At 40.4% G+C, this 24,908-nt stretch overlaps 3 protein-coding genes across 3 annotated transcripts; 1 reads left to right on the top strand and 2 right to left on the bottom strand.

Moving 5' to 3' along the window:
* Positions 1-119: 119 nt before the first annotated feature.
* nherf4a (NHERF family PDZ scaffold protein 4a) lies at positions 120-4,354 on the bottom strand (the record flags this gene model as incomplete). The annotated part of the gene is made up of 11 exons (XM_080855640.1): positions 120-152; positions 298-519; positions 808-1,005; positions 1,221-1,417; positions 1,697-1,901; positions 1,994-2,130; positions 2,497-2,701; positions 3,053-3,258; positions 3,545-3,609; positions 3,791-3,818; positions 4,339-4,354. The coding sequence occupies 11 exons, from the start codon at positions 4,352-4,354 to the stop codon at positions 120-122; spliced, it is 1,512 nt and encodes a 503-aa protein (XP_080711766.1).
* A 411-nt stretch (positions 4,355-4,765) lies between these two features.
* On the bottom strand, positions 4,766-15,019 carry nlrx1 (NLR family member X1). The gene is made up of 9 exons (XM_080854977.1): positions 14,907-15,019; positions 10,792-10,904; positions 10,533-10,605; positions 10,322-10,413; positions 9,142-9,752; positions 7,601-9,027; positions 6,621-6,707; positions 5,954-6,205; positions 4,766-5,662 (listed from the first exon to the last, which is right to left on the bottom strand). Exons 2-9 carry the CDS (start codon positions 10,880-10,882, stop codon positions 5,314-5,316), a joined length of 2,982 nt encoding a protein of 993 aa, XP_080711103.1. The 5' UTR covers positions 10,883-10,904; positions 14,907-15,019; the 3' UTR covers positions 4,766-5,313.
* Positions 15,020-18,816: 3,797 nt separating this feature from the next.
* chrnd (cholinergic receptor, nicotinic, delta (muscle)) lies at positions 18,817-24,065 on the top strand. Its single transcript, XM_080854895.1, has 12 exons — positions 18,817-19,108; positions 19,893-20,038; positions 20,275-20,319; positions 20,566-20,675; positions 20,834-20,989; positions 21,066-21,175; positions 21,282-21,482; positions 21,704-21,815; positions 22,162-22,276; positions 22,455-22,662; positions 22,993-23,117; positions 23,385-24,065. The coding sequence occupies exons 1-12, from the start codon at positions 19,063-19,065 to the stop codon at positions 23,565-23,567; spliced, it is 1,557 nt and encodes a 518-aa protein (XP_080711021.1). The 5' UTR covers positions 18,817-19,062; the 3' UTR covers positions 23,568-24,065.
* Positions 24,066-24,908: the final 843 nt, after the last annotated feature.

Below are 24,908 nucleotides of genomic sequence, written 5' to 3' on the forward strand. Positions count from 1 at the left end.
TTTATTAATGCACATGAAATTATATTTCAAATGTTGTTGATCACTGTTGAATGCAAAATACCCTTTCTGGTTCAATACACACATGTATTATAAATTGCCAATTATACATTTTAATCTTCTTACACAAAGGTGTTTGGTGCTGACTCTGAGACCTGCAAAAGAATAATTGATTCTGAGACCTTCAAATGTGATATATACATTGATATCATGTATGAATAAAAGTGTGTGTGTGTGTGTGTGTGTGTGTGTGTGTGTGTGTGTGTGTGTGTGTGTGTGTGTGTGTGTGCACGTTCTTACCCAATTGTTGCAAGGGACCACTGCCATATAAGGAAGACCACTTTGCCTCTGGGTTTTATATCCATGCCTGTCCATGACCACCATCTTGACGTATGATCCACCACACATTATCAGCCTCACCACTTCCCTCAGATATTCCTTCTCCACACTCTGTCCGTTTACCTCGACAACCACATCGTCCTCACAGAGTCCAGATCTTTCAGCACCACTCCCTGCTGTCACCTTCAGGGGCGGAGAGGTAGTGATGAAGAGACCTCCAGTTATTACTGGACATCTCGTGGCTTTCCACATAATGGTTATAAATATATATTACTCATTGAACAGAGCCAATTATTCAGTAAATATTTTTATAATTTACTTTCCAAATAAGTAGAAAGCTAAGATTCTTTTAATGATAAATGGTTTTCCATATGACAAGATAATATTCAGCTGTACAGAATACTAGTAACAGTTGAGATAGTTAGTATCCTACAGATCATATTGATGGCTGGGGTATGATGACAAGTTCACCTGGCTGATGAATGTTCCTGGTTCATTCTCGACACATCCCAAGCTGAACCCGAAGCCCTTGGCCTCTTTATTGACTATACAGAGCCGAGGGCAGACTGGCACTGAATGGTCACTCTTAAGAGGCGAGCCTCTCTGCCTGTTTTCTTCAAGTCTTTCTAGGATGTCTTCTTCATAGAAGAGGAGTGGAGACAGAGCCAACTGTGACACAAGAACACAATCATTTAAGGAGGAATAAGGCAGTAATTATTGTTAATAAAATAAATATTATATGATGATAAAGAAGGAAAAAAACATTGCTGTTTATGCTATACCAATTGTCAAATTGTTTTGCTTATTGTCTGAAATACATCTTTAATATCACACTGAAGAGGTCTGTTCTCTAAGAATAAGACATATTTACAAATGTGACCCACCTTTTCATAAAATTCTCTCCCATTGAGGGAGATACAGGTGAGCGTAACCTTCTGGCCACTCTGTCGCACTTTGCTGACAATGTCCTCATGCTCTGCCATTTCTATTGGCTCGCCGTTTACTGACAACAGGAGATCGCCATCCTCCATGCCCACCTGTTCTGCTGGACTGCAAGAGTCCACTTCACGCAACATGTGAGCTGGAGGATATTTAAATATTATATTCATATTAGTCTTTACCAACAGATACAAAAGTAGCATGACAATAGTTTCGCCTATGTGCAAGAAGTTATAGTTTTTCTCTGTGCTTCCTATAGTGCAATCTGCATATATGTGATAGATTAAAGTACGAGTTATTGTATAATGACAAGTTACTAAATCAAGATGAATTATCTTCAAAATAAGATTACATTAAAACAAGATATTTCTGTCATTTCCTGAATGTATTCCAAAAGAAAAAATAAGAAAGTGATCCTCACCAATGCGTCTCGTTCGCAGTTTCTCTTGTCGCAGTAGAAAGCCATAGCCATGTGGGCCCTGGGTAATACGCAGTGTCTTTGGTCTGTGGGGTAGATTGTGATAGCCAGCCATGATGGGCAATATTGGTATGTTCCGTTGGATGTAGTGCAGCTGACTCTGGCTATCAATCACAAGAACTGTTAAATGATCTCCACATTTCTTGACCTAGAGCAAGAAAAAAAGCATTGTAGACAAAATAAATCAGGGAGGGTATCAGGTTGTTATTTTCTTTCACGAATGAGGAGAGGTTTACTCACAGTTTTGGTGAGTGCTGAATGTGTGAGGGTTGAGACCATAGTGCCATTGATCCACACCAGACGATCCCCATTGCAGACTCCTGCTCTTTCTGCTGGACCCTCACTCACCACGTTCACACGGTAACTGTTTTTCATACCTGAAAAACATTTATTTTACTCACTCATATATGCACCCATAAAGCTATGAATATGATATGCTATATGAGAGGTGAGAGGTGAGAGATATGAGATGAGATGAGATGAGATGAGATGAGATGAGATGAGATGAGATGAGATGAGATGAGATGAGATGAGATGAGATGAGATGAGATGAGATGAGATGAGATGAGATGAGATGAGATGAGATGAGAAGAGAAGAGATGAGATGAGATGAGATGAGATGAGATGAGATGAGGTGTGATATGGTATGATATGATATGAGATGAGATGCGATGTGATATGATATGATATGATATATGATATATGATATAATATGATATGATATGTTATGATATGACTTCTACCTTCAAGAGGCATTATGGTAAGGCCCAAGTCAAAGTCTGGTTCTTTGATGATGTGGCAAAGTCTTGGTTGGGCACAGATGCCACCATGATGAGCACTGACAAGAGATCTAAAGTCCAGCTTTTTGGACATGGCCCTCTCATAGTCTTCGCTGTGCAACACAAGTAGAAATATCTGTAGTCCGGACTCCTGGATCTGCCGAACAACCTGTTAATCAAACCAAGACTTAACTAAACAACCAGAGCTGACACAAAACGCCATCAGAGCAGAACTTCTCTCTGTTTTCTTGATGATGCAAGGATTTTAAGCACATATGTTTCTAATAGTGAATAAATATGTGCTCTCTCTTTAAAAAATAAATGCTTTGTCATGCTTTGGTTTGATCTTTTTGATCAATGTTGGATCCATTACAAGATGGTTTAGATGAAATAAAGACTAGTTTGCAATTGCAGCCCAAGTTCCAATCCCTATTATCAGAATTATCACTGCTCTCAGAGAGGAGGACCAAACATAAGAAGACGAGGTTTGAGACAGCTGTAATGAGGTGGTGCTGGTCACCTGGGCATGTTTCTTGTGGTGCACATACTCTCTGTTGACCTCCAGAACGTGATGTCCTTCTCTGAGCCCACTTTGCTCAGCTGCACTCCACGGTTCCACTCGGTCCACGCTGTGACCCTGTACATCGTCCCGCCTCTGCAGGTGGAAGCCGAACCCCTGACCTTGCTCCCTCTTCAGCCTGCACAGCTGGAGGGAGACATCTGGCTCTGAGAAAGCAAAACTATGTTAACTTAGCCCTACCTTATCAAAAGGTTTGCCATGTCTTGCAATTGTATGTAGGTAAAATTGGTAATAAGATGATCTAATAAGGCTACCAAATGTATTTTCCACTTGTCTTCTCTCCTTGTAGTTGATATCAATGATATTACCTGAATTTGCTTCGACAGTATGGTGTGATAGTATGGTGTCATAGGACAGTGATCTGCCATTTATCAAGAGTACATTTACCAGCATTTGTGTTATTGCTATCTCTGTTTATGTGTTAAAACCTACCTGTGTCATCTGAAATGACCAAGGCTGGATTATCAATGCCAAGTTTGGGGTCAAAAGTAAATTTCCTAAAGACGAAAAGTAATATAATTAGGTATGTGTAAATAGATATAAGTAAGTTAATGAAACTCTGCTGTTTTACTGCTGTTGCCAGATATTTCAGAAGTTTAATGCCGGACTGAAAAGAAACAGGGACGAAAGGAAAAGAGAAACAGGAACAACAACCCCCGAAAAGGTTGTGAAACTTACAGAGGGATGTCATGGATTGTCTCTGCTTCTATGGATCAAAACAAATGGGAAGTCCATATATTGGTTACCATAATTTGCATGCATTAGACTCAGAGTTCAAAAGAAATTCCATGAATGTGTGAACCAGGCTGCAGTCTTCACGTGTGATTATTAACCAAGACACTTCATGAGAATTACACAGGTCTCTGTTTACTGTTTACACAGTAAGCTGTATGTGTTAGCCCTACTGTTAACATCACTTTGATAGCAACAACACCATAAGCCTAGTAGTACATTGGCATCTTTAACTGATTTCTCTCTACAAATGTTCAAAGTAGATTTTGTTTGGTATGCCTGCTTTGCATTTGATTCTGAATTTGGCTTAGTCTTACACATGTAAAATTATCACCTAAAGGAATTTAACAGCCTGCATTTAGTATTACGCGATGTAAGCTAAATCACTGTGCTCTTTTGTACAATATTGTAAATTGTGAACCTAATCTCAAATCTCGAGTGTGTAATAGGTGTATAGAAAAACAAACGAGCAGGACACAAATTAAATCACTTACCTGCGGTGTATCTCATGTTGATCAGACTGCCGTTATGCCGTGTCTCAGGTAAAAAAGCACTATATAAATCAATAAATAGATATTTCAGGAGAAAAATGTCCTGTCCAGAGCGTATGCCTGTCTTGTTTTCTTCTGTGGAAGTGCAAGGTACACAGCTGGGTAGAGCATTAAGAATGTTCTGTCAGCAACTCACCTGGCCATTAGACCAGCTCCTCCTCCTCATAACCATTTCGAGCTTAATGTTTAATCTGTATGTTCAGGCCACATCACACCACTGGGGCAGCCCTTTAATGCAGCACAAAGTCTCCTCATGAGGCAGATGTAGAGAAGCACTTTATTTCAAAACATCATAAAATCCAAACCAGAGAAAACATGCAGATTTGACGTTTTAGCTTTATTCTTTAAAACACTTGCAAGGCACTCCCAATTCATCACACTTACATTTTTATTTTTTCCCCCCTTATATTTGTCATAACATCTGTAAGATTTGCAATCTCATATAGGTCTGTCAGACAGATCCTTCAACAACATTATAGCACTATAACAACCATTTTAAGTGATGGATCACTGTTCAAACATCCACCTGAATGAAAATGTACACATCTGGGTTCTGATATTACAGCAACCTATTGCCACAATGCCATAGACAGAACCCATATCTGCAACAGTCAGCATAGACTACGGCTGATGCCATGGAATTTCATATAGACTCACTATATATAGAGGTACTTATTGCTTTCTGCAAAGCAATGTTGCATCTGACACCGCAATGGCAATTAATTGTAACAGTCTGAGTTAATTGTCCGTAGAGTAACTTGTATCCTAACTGTCAGATATAGACAGGCACAACATTCATGATCATACATGATGGAAGCACAGTAAAATCAGGGGTGAATCAGACAAAAAACACACAAATAGATGATGACATAGCACCATCTGTATATCCCAAGTCATTCCCATCATTTAAGTCAATGGTTAACCATTGCTAGTCCCCGACCCGATGGAGCTGGCCTTCTCCAGCATGAGCAGGGTCTGCTTCACACCGTTCTCCACGCGCCGGAAGTGCAGCCTCTTCCAGAAACTCTGCTGCTGCTGGCGGCCCCACTCCAGGTCCCGCAGGAACACCAGCAGCTGCTCCCGCACCCTCTCCCGCTCCCACGAGATGGAATTCTTCCCTATGATGCTCAGGATGGGATGCCAGTCTTCGGAGATGTCCGAGCCCTCCATCACAGACGCTAGGACCCTCACATGGCGGCCGGAGCCCCCCTTCTGCAGGTTGTACAGGGACTGCTTCCCTACATCAGTCAGCTGGTTCAGATACAGGCTGTGTGGATGTCATAAGACAAAAATAACAAAGTTATGAATTGATAGGAAGTGTAGTTCAGAGATATAGTCAATCTCTAGCTGTTTACCGCAAATTAAATGCAGATATTGTTCTCATTGTGATTATACAACCATACAAGCAGGTGTGACAGACCACTTCAACAAGTATGTGCAATGGCAAAATCTGTGCACAAATATGAAACCTACTGTATGACTCCTATTTACATTATTCATATGCTGTTGACATTGTGTATGTGTTGACCAAGCTGAGCACAAGTGCACTGACACCTACTGCACTGTGTTGATTGTTGGATGCTCTCTGCAGGCATCCACCAGTGTGACAGCTGTGCTGTCCCCAATGTTGTTGTAGGCCACATTGAGCTCCAGGAGACCCGTGTGTGTGCCTAGCCTCTCAGCAAGCTCCAACGCAGCAGCATCCCCCAGACCAGTGTGCATCAGGGACAGGTGCTGCAGACTCTGGTTCTCTGGGAGACTGTCCAACAGGGTACTGACCCCCGAGTCCAGCAGGTTGTTATCACACAACCTGTTTAGGGAGAGGGAAATAACTTGGTCTAGGTTAATTTTATTACACAAGGCTGTTTGTGAGTAATTCTGTTGCTGAAAGTTTGTGCGGGAGAGGTAAAGTTAGCACAGATGAACCCCTCAGTGGGGTCATCCAGGTTAAATAAAGGTTAAACACACAAAACAGCACTCTGAATTTAGTTTTCAAGTTATCTAAGAAACAGCAGTCTAGTCAGCTATCAGGCCCAAACCCCCAAAAAACATATGTAAAGTTTCATACTCACATGTCCGTGTGACATCTACTCAAAGTGTTCATAAATGCATCATTACTTACCTTTTTAACTAGTCACAGGGAGGGAGGTACATGATGGCATGTACATCTTAATGACAGAAACGTATAAATACTAATGTAAGTGTGGAGAAAAACAGTATCTTACTGTAACGATCTAATGGTACAGTTGGGTTCAACCAGGAGATCTCTCAGAAGTGCACAGGACTCTGGACCAAGGCGGTTAAACTGGAGACTGAAGATAACAGAAAACGCACGCACACACCGTGTACACACACATCCTTGCAGTTAGTTTGTCAACTCTTAAATTAGTAAATGTGATTAGGATGCCTGCCACCCAATTCCAATTCTAATCCTTCACTATGTACAATTCTTTAAATAGTGTACATAAAATCATGCGTGCAATTATGTGTGTAAAATAAATAATTTAAGTTATGTTCTTCAGTATTTTGAATGCATGAACAAGCACATGTACAGTACATGACACTATAGTTTACAATGTTAATTTAGCATGGAAAATAATATGGCATTCGTAATGGTGGAGTGATGGAATGGAATTGAGTAGCTATTTATGACCAGGCATTTATGCAGCTGTTGGCATAGCTTTAGATTACTAATTGCTTTAATGATTAACTATCTCTTCATGACTCCCCAATTCAGAATTGTTATCTAATTCTGTCAAAGCGCTTTTTCACACAATGATGTCATGAAACAGGCTCACTGCAACCACAGCAACATTCTATTAGACTTGTTGTTTAGCACCTACCTCTTTAAGTATTACAAAACCAACAAATTAATCCAATTATGCCACATTTCAGATGAAGGGTCATCATATTAGACCTCTAGGAAGTTTTCTTTTGTAGCAACTGTATAAGCCTTGAAGCAAAGTACTGATGTAATGCTAGGAAAATGATGTTGATATTTTGAGCAGATATAAATAAAAGGTAAGTTTATGATATGACAGCTTCTATCCATATTAAATGCATCTCAAAAGGAGGTTTCCTCTAGGTTCATTGGTACTGCCATAAAAAAGTCTTCAGTTAAACAATTACAGATTTTCTAAATCCCAAATTGCATGATTTAAAATGACCAATCACTGGACCACCTGGAACAAATAAGGGCTCTCACTTGAGGCTACTTGCATGCCGGAAGGCAGGCCAGAGCAAGTGCAGCAGGTCCTGCGTGAGGTGGCAGGAGGAGAGGATCAGGTCGTCAAGCAGGAACCCCGGGGAGCAGCAACTCAGCACAGAGCTGAGGACGAAGCACTTCAGGGGCGTCATGCGTACGGTCGTCAGGTCTATTGCCCGGATGGACTGCAGGACCTCCGCCGTCATCCTTGGGTTCTGGAACTCGTAGAGCAGCGTCAGCAGATCCATCATCTCCTCCGGGGGCAGCTTCTTGCTACTCCCTCTCAGCAGCTGCTTCTTGAGCGTGCGAGTGATCTGGGCCACCGTTTCACTCTTGATGCTGCAGCCCAGCTGCTCCAGGAGCCTCCGGTTACCGTAGTGCAGGAGCCCTCCCATGAAGATCGGGTAGAGCTCGAAGGCCCTCACGTCCAGGTGCTTCTCCGGTTGGGGGCCGTGAACCCCCAGCAGGCTCTGCTCCACCTGGTCCAGCACATCCTCATTGAAGCTGTCTTCCGAGCGGAACATTTCCGCGGCCATCGTGCGAGCGATGTGCCCTTTGCTGTGGAGAGTAATCCTTTCTAAAATGCTGGGGAAGAGCTTCAAGAGGTTAAACACCGCAAATACCTTGAAGGGTATGAACTTGGAGAGGATGCTGAAAAGGGTGGTGACGTCATCCCCAGCTTCACCTATGGTTGCAGACACCTGTTTAGTAAGTTTCTCCAAGGCAGTCTTGTTTTCACCAAGAACTACATAGAGAGCGGCAAGGTATTCCTGCATGGCAGGAACAGCAAATACATAGTGTTTCTCATCGATTTCAGCAGTGTCATATGACCGTTTGCTTTCCACACAGGGCACCAGGAAAAAATCCAGCACATCCGTACGGAACATAGCCAGCTTTTGTAACTCCTCATCTGTCTTTGTTTTACCACCAATCCACTGCTCAAGTTCGTCCTCAGAGAAGGAGGCTCGTTTCTTCGTGACACCATCAAAAGCCAGTTTCCCCACGGTCTGAACAACATATCGCATCAAAGATGTCTGCTGGTCCTGGGAGGACACAACGCCTCCAGTTTCGAGCACTTCCCCTCCAAAATTAAGCCGCAGGAAGCTTGTGTAGATACCAGTGAGGGTACGAATGGGTGCCTTGTCATCGGTGAAATGCAGAAAGTGCAGTGTGGCACAGGTGAGCCAGCAGTATGAAGGTAGATAACAGGCTGCAGCCAGCTGACTCTTCTGCCTCAGGTTGAGGTAAAGAAGCTCAATCAGCTCATCCTTGTGTGTCGGCTCTCCAGTCTGTTGGAGGAGCCTGCTTGTAAAGTATGCCCGCTGGCGAGCAGGGTCATTGAAGCCACAGATTTGCGCGTAACGGGTCACATACTTCTGGGGAACCCGTTCAAGAGCAGACAGTCTTGTGGTGACCAAAATGCTGGCCTGCGAAGGACAGTACATGTACGATCAATAAACAACACCTAATCAATTATTTTATTATTACAAACAGAAATTGTAACTTTACAAGAGAAACATCACTTTAATTTTTTTTTTTACCTCAGGCAGAAGATACTTCCTCAACAGATTTACAACAATGGCTCCTGGCGGAAGAGCTTCATTTGGATCACTGCACAGTTCGGTGGAAGACATGCGAAAGTCCAACTTCATCTTCTCCATACCATTGAAAATGAAAAGCACATTTCTTGCCTGGTCCAGCTCTCCACTCAGCATCGGAGTCTTACGAAGGTGCACATACTTCTTGCCCACAAGGTCTCGCAATGAGAGAGGTCTGGACACCTGTGAGAGGTCCTCACAGGAGAAAGGCACTACCAACTGGAACTGAGAAAGTGTGGACCCAATACACCAGTCTAGCACCATCTTTCGCACAACTGTGCTCTTGCCTGTGCCCACTGCCCCGTAAAGCAGTACGTTAACTCCTTGGTCTCTGGTGTCAAGGGTTGGCTGGAAAAGCTCTTCGATGGCGATGGATGCACCTTTATCATGTTTGATGTCAAAAGGCCCGGGCTTATCCTCAGCTGGATGCCCCTCAAGAATGAGAGGTTCTATATGCATAGTTTCTGGGGAGAAGCAACCTCCAAATTGCTTCTCTTCTTGAGGTAGGTGGCTGAACCATAATTTCAGTTTCTGTTTGTGGATATCAAGTGCGTCTGTGGGGGTGAAATGCAAATTCCATTGAACAGACCACTGATTAAGTAGTTGCTGAAGAGATAACTTGGCACCATAGCCACGATTATTTGGTTACACAGCGCCACATTGCTAAAACATGTAATCTAGTTTTAGATTTAAAAAAAAAAATGTTTAACTGTTTGAACAAAGCCCATCTTGTTTGTTTGCCCATGATCAAAGTCGCCCATTACCCAAAATGTTTTCAACTAATGGAGAATGAGACAAAACTAGCACATGGCTTTAGTACACAACTTGCCCAGAACAGCTCATCACAGTCTATATATAGTGTCAGCTGAGGGAAATGTAATGATAAGGACAGATTAGCCCTGACAAAATAGATAGCATTGCACAGCAGAGTGGCCTCTCCTATTGCAGATCCTGTAAGTGGTACTCACCAGACCACCAGTACAATTCACCATAAACAGCTGATTGACCTCATGAGATTTTCAGTGGGTCTGTTGGCCATCTACACACAAAGGACTTACAGCTATGTACATCACTGTGATCATGCAAAGAAGACAAAGGAGAGAGGGGAGGAGGCACTCTTTACCTGTATGACATTCTCTCTTGCAGAATGTCCTCAAGTCACAGGCATCTGATGTATGAACACCAGACAGGCCAAATATTGGCACTTTAAACCATCTGTTGAAGAGAGTGATAGCTGTCAGGGATCTGTTAATCACTCAAGACATACAATGCGGGCTACCCCACATTATCCAGTAATTAATTTGTTTAATTCCTTGACGTTTTGGCCATCTCACCTTGAAAATGTGGAGACACTCAACTTTCTAAAACTGTGCATATCATTTGATACAGGCTTGAGGTAACCAAGATCTAAAGACAGAAAAAACAAAACAAGACAAAACTAAAAAAACTATGGCCGGTTATACAAAATGTGAGGGCTTCAACTGTTCTCTGCTTTGATATTGGGAAGTGGTAGATGTACTGGAAACCTCTACACTATGTAAGGCCTGAGGCCGCACTATAATGTACACATTATAGATGAGAGGTTGTACTTACTTTGAACGTAGAGAGGAAGTAACTTTCTGTTGGCTTCCTGGCTCCTACTCCTCCAAATTCTTGTTCCAGGATGTCTTCCACACCGCCACATCTTGATGTCCTCCTAATGCATTCTGAAAAGAGAAGTCTTTGAATCTTTCTTAGCCTACTTCCCCATTCACTGCATTATGTCAGTAATTGTAAGTAAGGGATAATGTATTGTCCGGAGGTCATTCTACAAAAATAATTCCCGACGGGGCGAACAACACCCGACGCGCAGCGGAGGGTGTTGTTTTGTACCGAAGGGAATTATTTTTGTAGAATGACCGACGGACAATACATTATCCCGCTTATTATACGGGTACTTGCCAAAAACGATAGAAGACATTCCTCCAACATATCTCTTTTTAATGATTTAGGTGCCGTTTCATGTGTCCCGTTTAGAAATAAATAGTTCTTCAAGCAAATAGAACTTTGAAGTTTCAGGTGTTGCATAGCAACCCATTACTTGCTGACTTCAAATTACTCTCTACTGTTGCGTTAAAATGACTGGACTTCTGGCGGAATGATATGAAAGATGTGAATTAGAAGTACAAAACCCGTTGCCAATGACAGCGGTGATTATCTTTCGCAGAGGTCTGTTAGCAGGAATTAATGTATGGGTATGACGTAGGGATGGCCCATTCAAATCAACGGTACTTTTTGGAACATTCTGAAGAGGGGTCAATGACAAATAAGGCTTTAAAAAAAATATTTTTAAAATGTGTTTTCAAAATTGATGTAATGCATGTTTTTGAAATTGGAGCAATGTGTTGAAACAAGTCTTATTTGGTAAATAACTTTTCAAAGTGATTAAATTCATTTTTTGACTGTATTTTTAACTTCACCACCCAATAAATGTCAGGTGGCGCAACCAAATATTTGTAAAAAATATATATATTTACCTACTATTAACTCAAAGTGATTTTTTTAGCAAGTGTTCCTTAGTTTGTATACAGTGCCTTACAGATTATTATTTTGTGTTTGTTTTTTGTATTAACAACAATTTTAGATTATCGCACCCTAGCACCAGGTATTTTGTAAATGTTGAGTATCCAATTTTACATTTAAAGACCGAAAAATTGTTTTATGAATATACAAAATTAATGTTTTCAATACAATAGCTATGCACATCATAGTTTGAAACCACTTGTCACTTTAATCTATTATTTATTGTCTTAAATACAAATGTTACCTGGTCGCACCACCTGACGATTCAGTTGTGCCACCTGACAACAGTAGTAATGACTGCATTTTTATTTCAAATACAACAAAAAAATATTTAAGTTAACAGTCTCTGCTGATGTTAAGGTAGTATATTGATCACATTTATCAAGGCTATTAAAAAAAAGGAAGTGAATTGATCAAAAACAGGATATAGGCCACAGGATCACATTCGGTATAGGAATAGGCTATAGTGCAACAGATTGATTAGATGTACTGTAATTGATTGTAAATGATCAACAACAAAGTCACACTCTAAAGTATCAGGTTTTGATTTGATACTTTACTCCAAGGTTCTGATATCACTTTGAGGACATCCTTTGTATAGTCAAAAATGATATCAGCTGGATGGGCTGAGCAAAAAAAAAAATATTATTTCGGTACTGGGTGACTGGACCGTCACTCATTATGTATAAAGTTGTGGGGGATGGGTTGCATTTCCTCATTACATCCCTTAGCACTGGCTCCAAGTGGGCCCACACAGCTCTCTCATTGTGCCGAAGGGACGCAGAGATGGTGGCATAGGCCTGTTAGCCAGCTGTTGTATAAGCTACACAGGTGTGGACTGTAGCTTGCTTCCGACTCCCTCCAAAATGGAAAGACTGTACCTCACTATGAAGCTAGCAGGAGAAGTTTTCAGAAAAATCGATGTGGAGGACAACTTCATCTTCTCTTAGGCTTTCTTTCAAAAAACCTGCATTCTTTGGCTTGCTGTGGCCAATTGTAGTGGCATTTGGCTAGCACGGCTGTCGAGCTTATGGTTGAAATGTTTCAACAGTTCTGTACAGGTTCCAAAATTTGAAAGGTCTGACAACTGTATAAAAGTATCTACTACCAAATCCAGGCTTGCATTACAGTTTATCATACCTTTCTTTTCTTTTTGCAAGGTATATTTGTCTTGCAGCCGGATAATTATGAGCTCCCTGTGTCGTGCAGATTTTTCTTTAGTTGATAATGACATCTAAAATGACTTAAAATAATCATGAAAATGTTAGAAACTATATACCATCTTTAATATTAAACTTATAAACATTTTAGAAAATTAATAGACAATCTAAGAGCCTTATATATCATATTATAATTAATAATAATATTATAAGGTATAATGTATAGTTAAATTCCCTGCAGTTGCGCCACCTGACTGACTGGTTGCACCACCTGACATTTTCCCCACTAATTTCAAATTAAACAGGCCTCTATTTGGACACCTGTATTAGTTTTTGAGTTCAAGTTCATGTTCATTCATATAATAATTTAATGTAAAAAGAGCTTTATGATAAAATAACATTTCCCTAGTTTTACATTGGTTGTACCACCTGACATAGAAAGTGAACCAAACTTACTAGGAGTTGAAAGTAACTATTTTTATCAAAATTTGAGAGAAAATTACCAACCTTTTCAATCAGTCATAAAGGTCAATTGGGGTCCTCTTGATGATTCAATATCCTGTTTACTATTATTGACATTCTACTTCAGAATAAAAGACACATTTTTACGGTTGTGCCACCCTGACATTTGAGAGCTTACAAATTGATGGACAAAAGTTTTTTAATTATCTCAACTAGATCAAAGTATTGATATCTGGAAAATTGGATTTATTTGAAAGGTTTCAAACATAAAATCATGCCAAAGTATTTTACTTTGAATTTATTTTCATTAAAACACCATTTTTTAATACTTTTTTAGTCTGTTCATTTGCACGGACGGTTGCGCCACCTGACATTTTGGGGGTTTGAGATCCCAAAACATAAAATAATATCCTTTTTTCTGATTTCCTGAAAATGAATTCAAACTAAATAGATTTAATAGAATAAAGTGATGCATGTCATGAATTGATTCAAACTATTTAAAAATAAAATGATGCAATCGGACACAAAAATATGCATGTCATGTCATTGACCCAGAGCCGTATAATAAGTGAGTTTAACAACCCCTTCCTTCGCAAAGTGAGTTTTATACACAGTTTAGACAAATTTCAAATGATATAACAGAATGAATAACAGTTCTGAGTAAGCAGACAGGAGAGAGAGGGTTTTAGACCCTGAGTATCTAACAAAAGTGGGTATCTATAATGTGGAAATCTTGTGAGGAGTTGATCTTAGTCAGAATATGACAAGTTCACACATGGGAATACACAGAAAAGAACACTACAGACTATCACACTACCTGCCTTAGGCTACATGCATGTCAATTCCAATGCACTGATTCAGGGCTTGTGCAATGCTCATAGGCAGCCATCCATACATAGGCTGAGTGTGTGCTATTTAAGATCAAAGTACTGGACAACTGCTATGCACCACAGCAACAAACACATTATAATCCTTCTGAAACACATTAAAATGTCTCCTGCATCAATCAGCATGGACCTAAGCCAAGCACGTCGATAAAAGCGTGCTCTTGCTTTGTTTATCTGCTTTTCACACTGTGACAAGTATCCAATGTGACACTATTACTTTGAGGTCGCCACATCTACTTAACTTACTTGGCTGACGTACCCTGGTCTACGCCTGGTTGCTCTAGCAGTTGGGACTAACGACAGCAGCAGTCATTATTACAGAGTAAAAAGACATAGTTTGCATCAGTAATGAAGACCAAGTCTCAGTAATATTGCGATGTCTTCCCTTTAGCCTTATCTCCGCAAGGACGACACAGCCATGTTTGCCAACACTTTCGCCAACTCCATCTGAATCAGAAAACGATCAACTAAAAAAACAGTGACTTCAATCAGAAGGAAACAGGTCCTGACTCCTGTAAAATAAAGCTGTGAAAACCTTTGCAGACCTGACCTATTTAAAACACAGCAGACATTTGAAGTAGCCTTGACAACATAGCAGGTCTTCTCTGCTCCGAATCCTTCTGTATCGATAGCTTACCTAAAGGACATTGTCAAGACGATTCGATAATCCCAACTATACGGCTTTATGTCATTTCAACCATTTAGGAATCGGCTCTTCGACCGCTATAATTGGTGGTTTCCCTCGACAGTATTCTGTCTGTAATCGGTTCGACTTCCTGCTCCTAGCGGTAACAGTCGTAACAGTAGCCTACACCAGAGTACGTGAGTGCCATACGGAATTACGTGAGAGAGTCGCACACATGCGATTCATAGATTAATGGAAACAGATTTACAATCTGTAATACAAATTTACAATCTGTAATAGAGGAAGTGCACCGTTGTGCAAGCAAGGCGAAGCTAACATGTTGTGTGACTGAATTCGCACAGGCGAGACAATTGTCTACACATGTGTAACCTACTTTACCCAACAAAATAATAATTCTGACCATTAACATAGTTCACTATAAATTAAATCACACTGAAAAAAAAAATAGAAAAAATGAATGGACTGGTCTGGACTCCTTTTACTTTTCTGCTGACATTTACCATTTTATTAAAGTTTTCGTCATAAATATTAATATTGTAGGCCTGTTTTATGTCTTCAGTTTGAGCTCGGATCAAATTGTTCAGCAGCTAAACTGTAATGCTGTGGGTGACCACACACAGTAGGTCCTCAGTCAGTTAGCAGTGATCTAATTGTCAACAATAATGTTTGAATCGTTTGTTACATAATTTGATTATTGATGAGCCATGCAAGTATTTCTTAAGGGCATTTACTAAAACTATGACATTGTGAAGTTTATTTTCCAGAAACAGTCCAGCAAAGCACTTCCTTAGGCGCCCCAAATACTACTGCTGTATCAGGGATCAATACATTCGATGCTCCCAGTCCTGTCATCATTTTTCCCAGGACCACAACCCCAGCCACTCCCAGTCCTGTTAAAGCCTCTCCTGGGACAATCACCCCAGCCACTCCCAGTACAGTTTAGGTTCTCATAGGACAACCCAATGAACTCCCAGCCCTATAAAACGCACTCTTAGACACTCAGCCACTTCCAGCTCTGTCCCCATTCTAGGACAACCCCAGGCTTGATAAAGCCTCACTTTGGACCATCACTCCTGCCACTCCCATTTCTGTTATTAAAGGTTTTTAAAGGACAACCCTATCCACTCCCAGCCTTGTAAAAGTTTCTCATAACACAACCTCAGCCACCTCTACCACTGTAAAAGGTTATCTTAGTACCAAAGCTACCTCCAGTCCTGTTAAAGCCTCTCTTAAGACCACACCCTGGCTATTACCTGATTTATTATTCTTCTGGTGCTTTTTGGTGGTAGTCTTGATGGGGGGTCACTTACTTCTGCACATACACTAATAACATGTTCCATGCAGTTGTTTGGCTTCTCACACAATTCCCTCTAAACAAGTACATGCAATTGATAAACATAAACCTGACATTTCATGTATGAAAAATTAGTGATGAAAAAATTACTAAGGGCTGATGCCAACAAACAAACTCTCTCGCCCATGTCATGTAATGCACAGGAATTAAACGGAATAAGTTTAACAAAACATCAGTTTGTTCTACTTAGTTATTATAAAAGGTTGGGTAAGGCTATGGAGGAGTGTGCAAGATTTAAGTTTTAAACAACAGAGGGCAGTCTTGGCCCTGGATAGTAGCCTATTGCAGCTCCTGTAAAAGGCCTTAATATTGCATAGCATTTCTTGTTGATATATTAATTTCGTATAATGATCACCTGCAATCCAATCTTACTCATACTCATCTTACACATGCTCAACCCTACGCACATGACTATAATCGATTCTTGAAACATAGTTTTAGCTTCCTAAAAATGAATTAATTATAAAAGTAATTGTATACCTATCTTTCTCTTAAGGGAACTTTTAAGAGATGGTTTGGGAAACACTTAAATAAAAAAAACACCCTAGTAGAACACTAAGGGACGCCTTCACTAAGGAATGTACCCATATTCAGTTTCACAGTTCATACTAGACATTGCTTGGTTCCATAGTGTAGTGGTTATCACGTCTGCTTTACACGCAGAAGGTCCTGGGTTCGAGCCCCAGTGGAACCATAGCAATTTTTTTGGTGTCATGGAAGCTCAGTTGCTGACACTGCCGCCTCACAGCAAGAAGGTCATGGGTTCTATTCCCCCATGGGGTGCTGTTGGCTCTGGGGGGCAGATCCCCCCCCAGACCTTCGGTGCTCAGGTGGGATATCTCCCGGGCCTTTCTGCGTGGAGTTTGCATGTTCTCCCTGTTTTCACAAGGGGTTTCCTCCAAGAAGAACCCCATCAGAATAAAACATGCAAAAAGAACAGAACACTCTCCTGTCTGTCCCTGACCAAGATGGACGGTTCACTTGGTCCCCGGGCACTGAAAAGCTGCCCACTGCTCCTGGGGGGTCCTGGAGGAAGGACAGTCCGAAACGGGAAAAAGCAGAGATTACAGTTACAGCGACCTGAGGCCTGAGTGTGTGTGTGTCCTGTGTCGCCTACATATATCCACATGTGTGTTGCAGTGTGTCGCTGGTGCAATCAAAAACTGACTGAAGTCAGCCTTGTTTGTTAGGACAGCTGAACACCAAAAAAGCCAATACAATCACTACAATCATTTGTAGTGCTTTCTGTACCTTAGATTGCTCATAAATAAACACATTCCTTCCATAAAAAGAGTTAGGGTAATGAGAACAACAATAGGCTATGGACAATGTGTGTGTAAGTGGTGCCACAGAATGTGATTTAGGGAGTGGTTAGACAACAAAGAAATATTCACACTTGCTCTCTAAAATTAGCAGGAATTAAAATATATAGCTGAAATACCTGTCAGCACCTCCAGTTTACAAGACCTACTATGATGGTGGCATGAATATAAATTAGAATATAAATATTTCATTAAGAAACTAGAAAATGCATTTCCTGAAGGAAATACCAGTGCATGAAATGCAAAAGTTAAGAAAGGAAGAAGAAAAGAAAGAAGAGTGAAAGAAGGAAAGAAGAAAGGTAAGAAGAGTGGAAGGAGGAAAGAAGAAAAGAAGAGTAAAAGAAGGAAAGAAGAATGGAAGAAGGAAAGAGTGGAAGAAGGAAAGAAGAAAGGAAAGAAGAGTGGAAGAAGGAAAGAAGAGTGGAAGAAGGAAAAAAGAAAGGCAAGAAGAGTGGAAGAAGGAAAGAAGAGTGAACAAGAGTGGCTCTGGATAAAGAGATAGAGAGTGAAAATATTGAAAACAGGAGATCAAAATGGAGAGAAGAAGAGAGATTGAGTGTGAGAGAAAGTAGACTGAGAGGGATAGAGAGAAAGATGGAGAAATGGAGTGAAAAAAAGTAGAGAATGGAAGGTGAATGTTCCTAGTTACAGTTAAATTGAGAGGGACAGAGAGAAGAGGTTCCTTGGATTTGGCGCAGGTGTCAGTGAAGCACAGGTGCAAGCCAGTTTAAAGACCCTATTATGATGTCATAATGGCCCAATGTAAGTCAATGGGAACATTCGTATTAGTTTTTCTTTAATATCTTAAAAAGTATAAAGTTTAGAAAAGTGAAAAATACATAGCATAAGTGTCCTTTACAAGACCTACGCGACAAAGTTTGAACGAAATTTCTAAGTTCGAGCTGAATTAATCGCAGAAAAAGGTAAAAAGAATTATAAGAAGAAGCCTATAACAATACAGGGCATTTCATGCACTGTAATAAATAAACAAAATAACAAAACACAAACACGTGTAGATATATGCTGCATGTTAATTGTAGTGGTGAGCAAACTACTCATGCATATCCATTTGAAAGGCATTTTTGTCCTCCATCTTCTTTTCAACGGCAGAGATACAGTTGCTATTGGCTCAGCTGTCTTTTGACAAATGCTTTCAAAGGGACGAGCAATCACTTTTTTTATTTCGAGACTCTGCAGTCTGTCATGTTCATAGAAACATGACCTAACCTTGGACCTAACAATACAGAAAATCGAAGCGCAATTTAAATCTGTCTCGTGCGGCTTTTCCAGGCAGAGTCGCTCTCGACACTTTTGTAAACTAAGCCACTGTAACTTTGCAGCGGAAGTCGAGGATCGTATGTCTATATTTTCTCTCAGTTAGTCAGACCAGACACCTGCTACCATCAGTCACAGCAGAGGACGTTTAAGTTGTTGCCATTCTTTACATGGTAGCTGAAGAAAACGACCAACTATGAAGCTCATATCTTCTCTGTTTGCCTTATTTGTTCTTGCGTCAGGTACGGTTTTATGCATGATTTCATGAATGATGAATGGAATCGAGAGTTTTTCGAACCCGGTAAAAACGTAGGCTTAATATAAAATCAAGCTTGACCAACAAGCGAGATGTTGCAATTGATTGTAGGTCTACTATAATATGTTGCACTGATAACCTTGTGACCTGCCTGACATACAATGCAGTTTATTATGATATGGTGCTTTAAGGAAAATTGTGTTTGTTTTGTGTGTGTGTCATGAGGACATAAACATGTGAGCAGTATGTACATGTGTTGATGTATGTCATGGAATTTACTCTAAAGGCAACAGAATTGTGAACATCCTGCTTTCCTTCACATGATACTCCAGATGTCTTTTTTTTATTAAGCCATTGTTCTGGTTTTCTTCATGTTACATAGTTTTTTCTGTTTGTGTATTTGGCAATAACAGTAAGTACTATTTGACTATTCTTTTAGCAGACAGCTGAGTCAGCGAAATTTGTAAACCATTGATCATCAGATACTGACAGTGGTTTCATTGGGCTTTCCGTTTAATTGTTCAAAAGAAAAGTACGATTTTTTTTTTGAAAGTTTGAACTGAATGTTTACATTGAATGTGCTGGTTAGCGCTGTCTCACCTGGCAGCAGAAAGTCTACAGGTACTTTGGTACTTCTCAGACTCTGACAGATCTCTGCATTGCCTTTTTTGTTGTTCATACCTTACTGGAGCCAACTCTACATTGTCTGCTTCTGTGACTATTTTTGACTCAAACACAGCATTAGTGTGTGTCCCAATCTCATGTTTCAGAATGCCAGGGTAGGAATGAAGAGGAGCGCCTCATTAACTATATGTTCAAGGAGCGCGGCTATAACAAGGAGCTCCGCCCAGTGAAAAACAAAAATGAAGTGGTGCCAATTAACCTGGGCATGACTCTCTCAAACCTCATCTCCCTAGTAAGTTAGAGTGAGGCTTGTTGTAAACATAAGGAGTCTTGTACTTGCTTGTTTTCTATATAGAATACAATTATTTGATATGACAGACCAAGTTAACACAATGTACCAGTTTCCTTCTCTCTCACTTGTTCTCTCTCTACCTCTCACGCGCACACACGCCGTACACACACACACACACACACACACACACACAGGTCGCAATGTCTGTATAATATAATCTGAGTACATTTTTGTAGAAAGAAGTTGATGAAACCCTCCTGACAAATGTATGGATGGAACATGTAAGTAAATGCGCATCTTCTACTTATCAGGTGAAAGGTTTTGTGTATATATATTCTTTCTGGCATATGAGTCTTAACTATCTGAACTAACAAGAGTGTGACTGATATCTGGCAGCTACACTAATGTGTAGTTCACAACACAAAGCTGCATACAGTTAATGGCAGTTTTATAAATGCTGCTTTGCAATATCAGATTTTAATTACGCATTAGAGAGCATTCACATTTGCCTATGTTTATATGTACAGGGGTGGGATGATTACAGGCTTTCATGGAATTCATCAGAGTTTGATGGGATTGCAGAGCTGCGTTTGCCTGCTAGTATGGTCTGGCTACCAGATATTGTTCTGGAGAACAAGTAAGGCATTCTCTACATTCTTTTTCTATTTTGGTAGTGTAAACATTTGAATGGACATGGGTGACATGGGTGGGTGATGCGTTGTAGGTTCCTTGCAAGTCATGAGATTAAATAATGCACTAATGTCTGAGTTGTCCTCTCCATCCTCCTTACCACAGCAATGACGCCCAGTTTCAGGTGGCATACTACTCCAACGTTGTGGTATATGAGTCTGGGTTTATATACTGGCTGCCCCCTGCTATATTCCGAAGCTCATGTACCATCAATGTCAACTACTTCCCCTTTGACTGGCAAAACTGCTCACTAAAATTCAGGTATGGGATTCCAGTCTTTTTTATTCCATTGAACTAAGAGAGACCTAATTAATGCATTGTCATTTTGTTCTTTCAGCTCTTTGACGTACAACGCCAAGGAGATTAGCATGCATTTGAAATCAGACATTGAAGACGATAGCAGTTACACTGTTGAGTGGATCGTCATTGACCCTGCCAGTTTTACAGGTCAGCGCAGCCATACAACAGGCACATAGCGTACCCCCTTCACAACGTGAAATATGTTGGTTTGTTCTCTCTTCCTAACTTTCGTTCTTTTATTCTTTCTTTGCAGAGAATGGAGAGTGGGAGATCATTCACAAACCAGCCAGGAGAAATACCTACAAGAGCATACCAGAGGAGAGCAACAAGCACCAGGATATTACTTTTTATCTAATCATCAAGCGCAAGCCGTTGTTCTACATCGTCAACATCATCATTCCCTGTGTGCTCATCTCCTTCATGGCCTCACTGGTCTACTTCCTTCCTGCGGACAGTGAGTGACACATACATTAGAGACTGACACTTAAGTAGTGTATATAGATTTGTCCTCTAGTCTAAGTGGGCCATGCAGCCATATTTGTGGCTTTATCAGAAGGCTAGCGAGATGAGGTACTAGTGAAAATGTGACATATAGGAGATAACTGTGTTTTGAAATTGTGCATGGTGTGGACAGGCACATTAACTTAACCCTGTGAGCTTTCTTGCTTTGCCTAGGTGGTGAGAAGATGACACTGTCCATCTCTGTGCTTCTGGCCCAGTCTGTCTTCCTGCTGCTGATTTCACAACGTCTTCCTGAGACATCAATGGCGGTTCCTCTAATTGTGAAGTATGTAAATGGCAATATTTTGATATTCGCATTCATATAGACCAAACCAGCTGCTCTTATTATCTCTTATTATCTGTGCTAAGCTAACAGACAATACAGAAGTATGCATATGTCCAACTTTGAAAATACTGTACAACGGGAAAATCCTAAAACAATCTTTCAAACATTGTTGCATAGTTTTCAAAATGCATGGCACAGGTAACTATCAATGGGATTGAGAGTGAGTGACAAGCATACAGATATACTTAAGATCTTTTGTATTATGTGAAGTTACTAACTTTGTTAAAACTTGCTTTCCGATTGTTAAAGTTCTGATGCCAGTGGTCAATGCCTTTGGATTACACAGGTATCTGATGTTCATCATGGTGCTGGTCACAGTGGTGGTGCTAAACTGTGTTATCGTGCTGAATCTCCACTTCCGTACACCCAGCACTCACGTCATGTCTGAGTGGACCAAAGAAGTAGGTGCAGAGGACACACACACAAACACACACACACACAAACACACACACACACACACACACACAGAGACATACACAGACACACACATACTGACACTGTCTTGTCTAGATTATGTGATTACAGTTCATTATTTGTATGAATACAGACTTCTTACATATTTACCCACCTACTCTCCAGTTCTTCCTGGTGTGGCTGCCACGCAAGCTGTTCATGTCCCGTCCTGCAGACAGTGAGCCCAAATGGGACGGGGCCCTTCAGCGGCGCTCTAGCTCTGTGGGTTACATCGCTAAGGCAGACGAGTATCACTGTGTGAAGTCCCGTAGTGAGCTCATGTTTGAGCAGCAGTCAAAGAGACATGGCCTGGAAACCCGTGCCACACCCTCAAGTAAGTGAACGAATAAGCTTGCGACAAAGACTTGCTTGCCTGACGATACCAGCAACAATACCTTACATAGCTCCTAAAAAAGGTCTTGTTTATTATACCATACATATTCCAATACAATACCACAGAAATTTCACTAAAATAATAACAGACTAGTAAATATACTGATGATGGACAGTTATCTTTTAGTTGTTGATTTTTGGCATTGGCATGAAATCAGCTTAGCCTATGATCTGCTGTGTGTATATTAGTTGTATTTGCATTCTGGATGGTACCTAGAGAGAAACGACTTACAACTAACTGAGTATGTATTGAATTAATTTTCTCATTCAGTATGCAAGTCAAACCTTGACTCTGACAGTGAGGTGACCCAACAGCTGTACGCTGAGATGAAGCCTGCTGTGGATGGAGCTAATTATATAGTCAAGCACATGCATGACAAAAATGACTACAATGAGGTAAGAGCCTACATCTGACAGGACATTTTATACATTTGGCCATAGCAATTTTTACACTTTTTTATAATTTCTATATTAAGCAGTGCAGGGTTTTGACAGCAGCAGGGTTTTGTGCATTACTTTTTGACATAACAAATAAAGGATTGCTATCTCTCTTTGTTGTTTTGGAAACCTACCCTTATGCTGTACTTTTCACACTCAGCTTTATGTTCTTGATTATTTGTCTACACACCTTAATCTTTTCCTTTAATTTTCTAAACCTCAAAGGAAAAGGATAGCTGGAGTGGCATAGCCCGGACAGTAGACCGCCTCTGCTTCTTCCTAGTTACTCCAGTCATGACGCTCGGAACTATCATCATCTTCGTCACAGGCCTTCTCAATCACCCTCCCCCACTGCCTTTCGAAGGAGACTCCCATAACTACCTGGAGGAAAACAAACGTCTCATTTGAGCAAACTCTCTCTCCCAAAAGCATGAGTTTTGCTGTGTGGTCAAACTATTTATACATTTTAGAATTAGTGTGTTTAATGAGAATTGGGAAATGAATCACGACTGGGTTGCTATAAAAACAGTGAGTATCTACAGCCTCCTGTTGAGGAAAGGATTTATGTATCCTGAGTTCAGAGTACTCTGTTTGTTATCATGTGCCAATATATGTGCATGAAATTAAATCAGAAAACACTTAGGTAATTTTATTTATATAGCAGCAAAACAATACAATTGTCCCAAGGTGCTTTACAGAGCCCAGGGCCTGAACCCCCAGTTATATTTTTGGGAGAAAAAATGAATAGGTTTTCTTTCTAAAGTTTTCTTAATGATGTGTGTGATTGGATCTGAATACTGTATAAAGAATAATATTGTATTCAGCTCTACGTATTTACGTGCATCACTGCATTCATTAGTCTGGAGATCCTGTTCATACATGAAATAAACACTTTTCTTATTCAAATTAATGTTGTGTTATCTTTTCTTACATTTTCTTATTTGCATTTATGGCTTGGCATGTCTTGATAAGAATCGACTGATCAGAGCTACACAGAGATAATAATCTACAACACAATTATAATTTGTGGTACAGATTATAGAAGATTATAAAAGATGTATTCTCAAATGTAGTCATACACTGCATCAGTTTCAAAGAGATCTAAAGACATAGCAGAGAATTAACCAAACCATGGAACAATAAAACAGACATCACAAGTGGTTCAGCGGTCAATGCCTGCAGAGCAGAGGGACGTGCGTGAGGAAATTAGGAAAGCAATGAAACGAAGCCGGCCAGTCTCTCACAATAGCATGCGACAGACAACGCAGCCAGGTCAGGTGAGATGCATCTTCATGCTACTAGTAGCCTACTAGTGTCTTTCACACGACAGGAATTTCACGAGGATGGTTTAGCGCAGGGCTCTTCAATTAATAGAATTGCAACAACTTAAAAGTGCATGGTATTTTATCAAGGAAAAGTGTTTCAAATTTCACTCAGTTCAGGTGAACTATATCAGTTGTTTAGAATTTCATTAATTTAACTGGCAAACAACTTCCAAGCGCACCTATTCTTTTTTTTCTATTCTGCCCGTGCTTCTCTGTTTGTGGCATGGTCCCTCTAGCCTGCTAAATTGGCTTGGCAGATAGATAACAGTTTTCCCAAGAGAAAGTCTAAACTTGAAGTTCTTTTCAAACCTTTTCTTAAGAAGCACTGTAAAACTGAGCAGACATACAGAGTAATCTTGGTAATCTCATCTCGTAATATTCGTTTCTAAAAACAATCACTTAGCATTGCATGTTTAACTGTGAT

The sequence above is a fragment of the Sprattus sprattus genome (assembly GCF_963457725.1).
Source record: "Sprattus sprattus genome assembly, chromosome: 17".
NCBI lineage: Eukaryota > Metazoa > Chordata > Actinopteri > Clupeiformes > Clupeidae > Sprattus > Sprattus sprattus.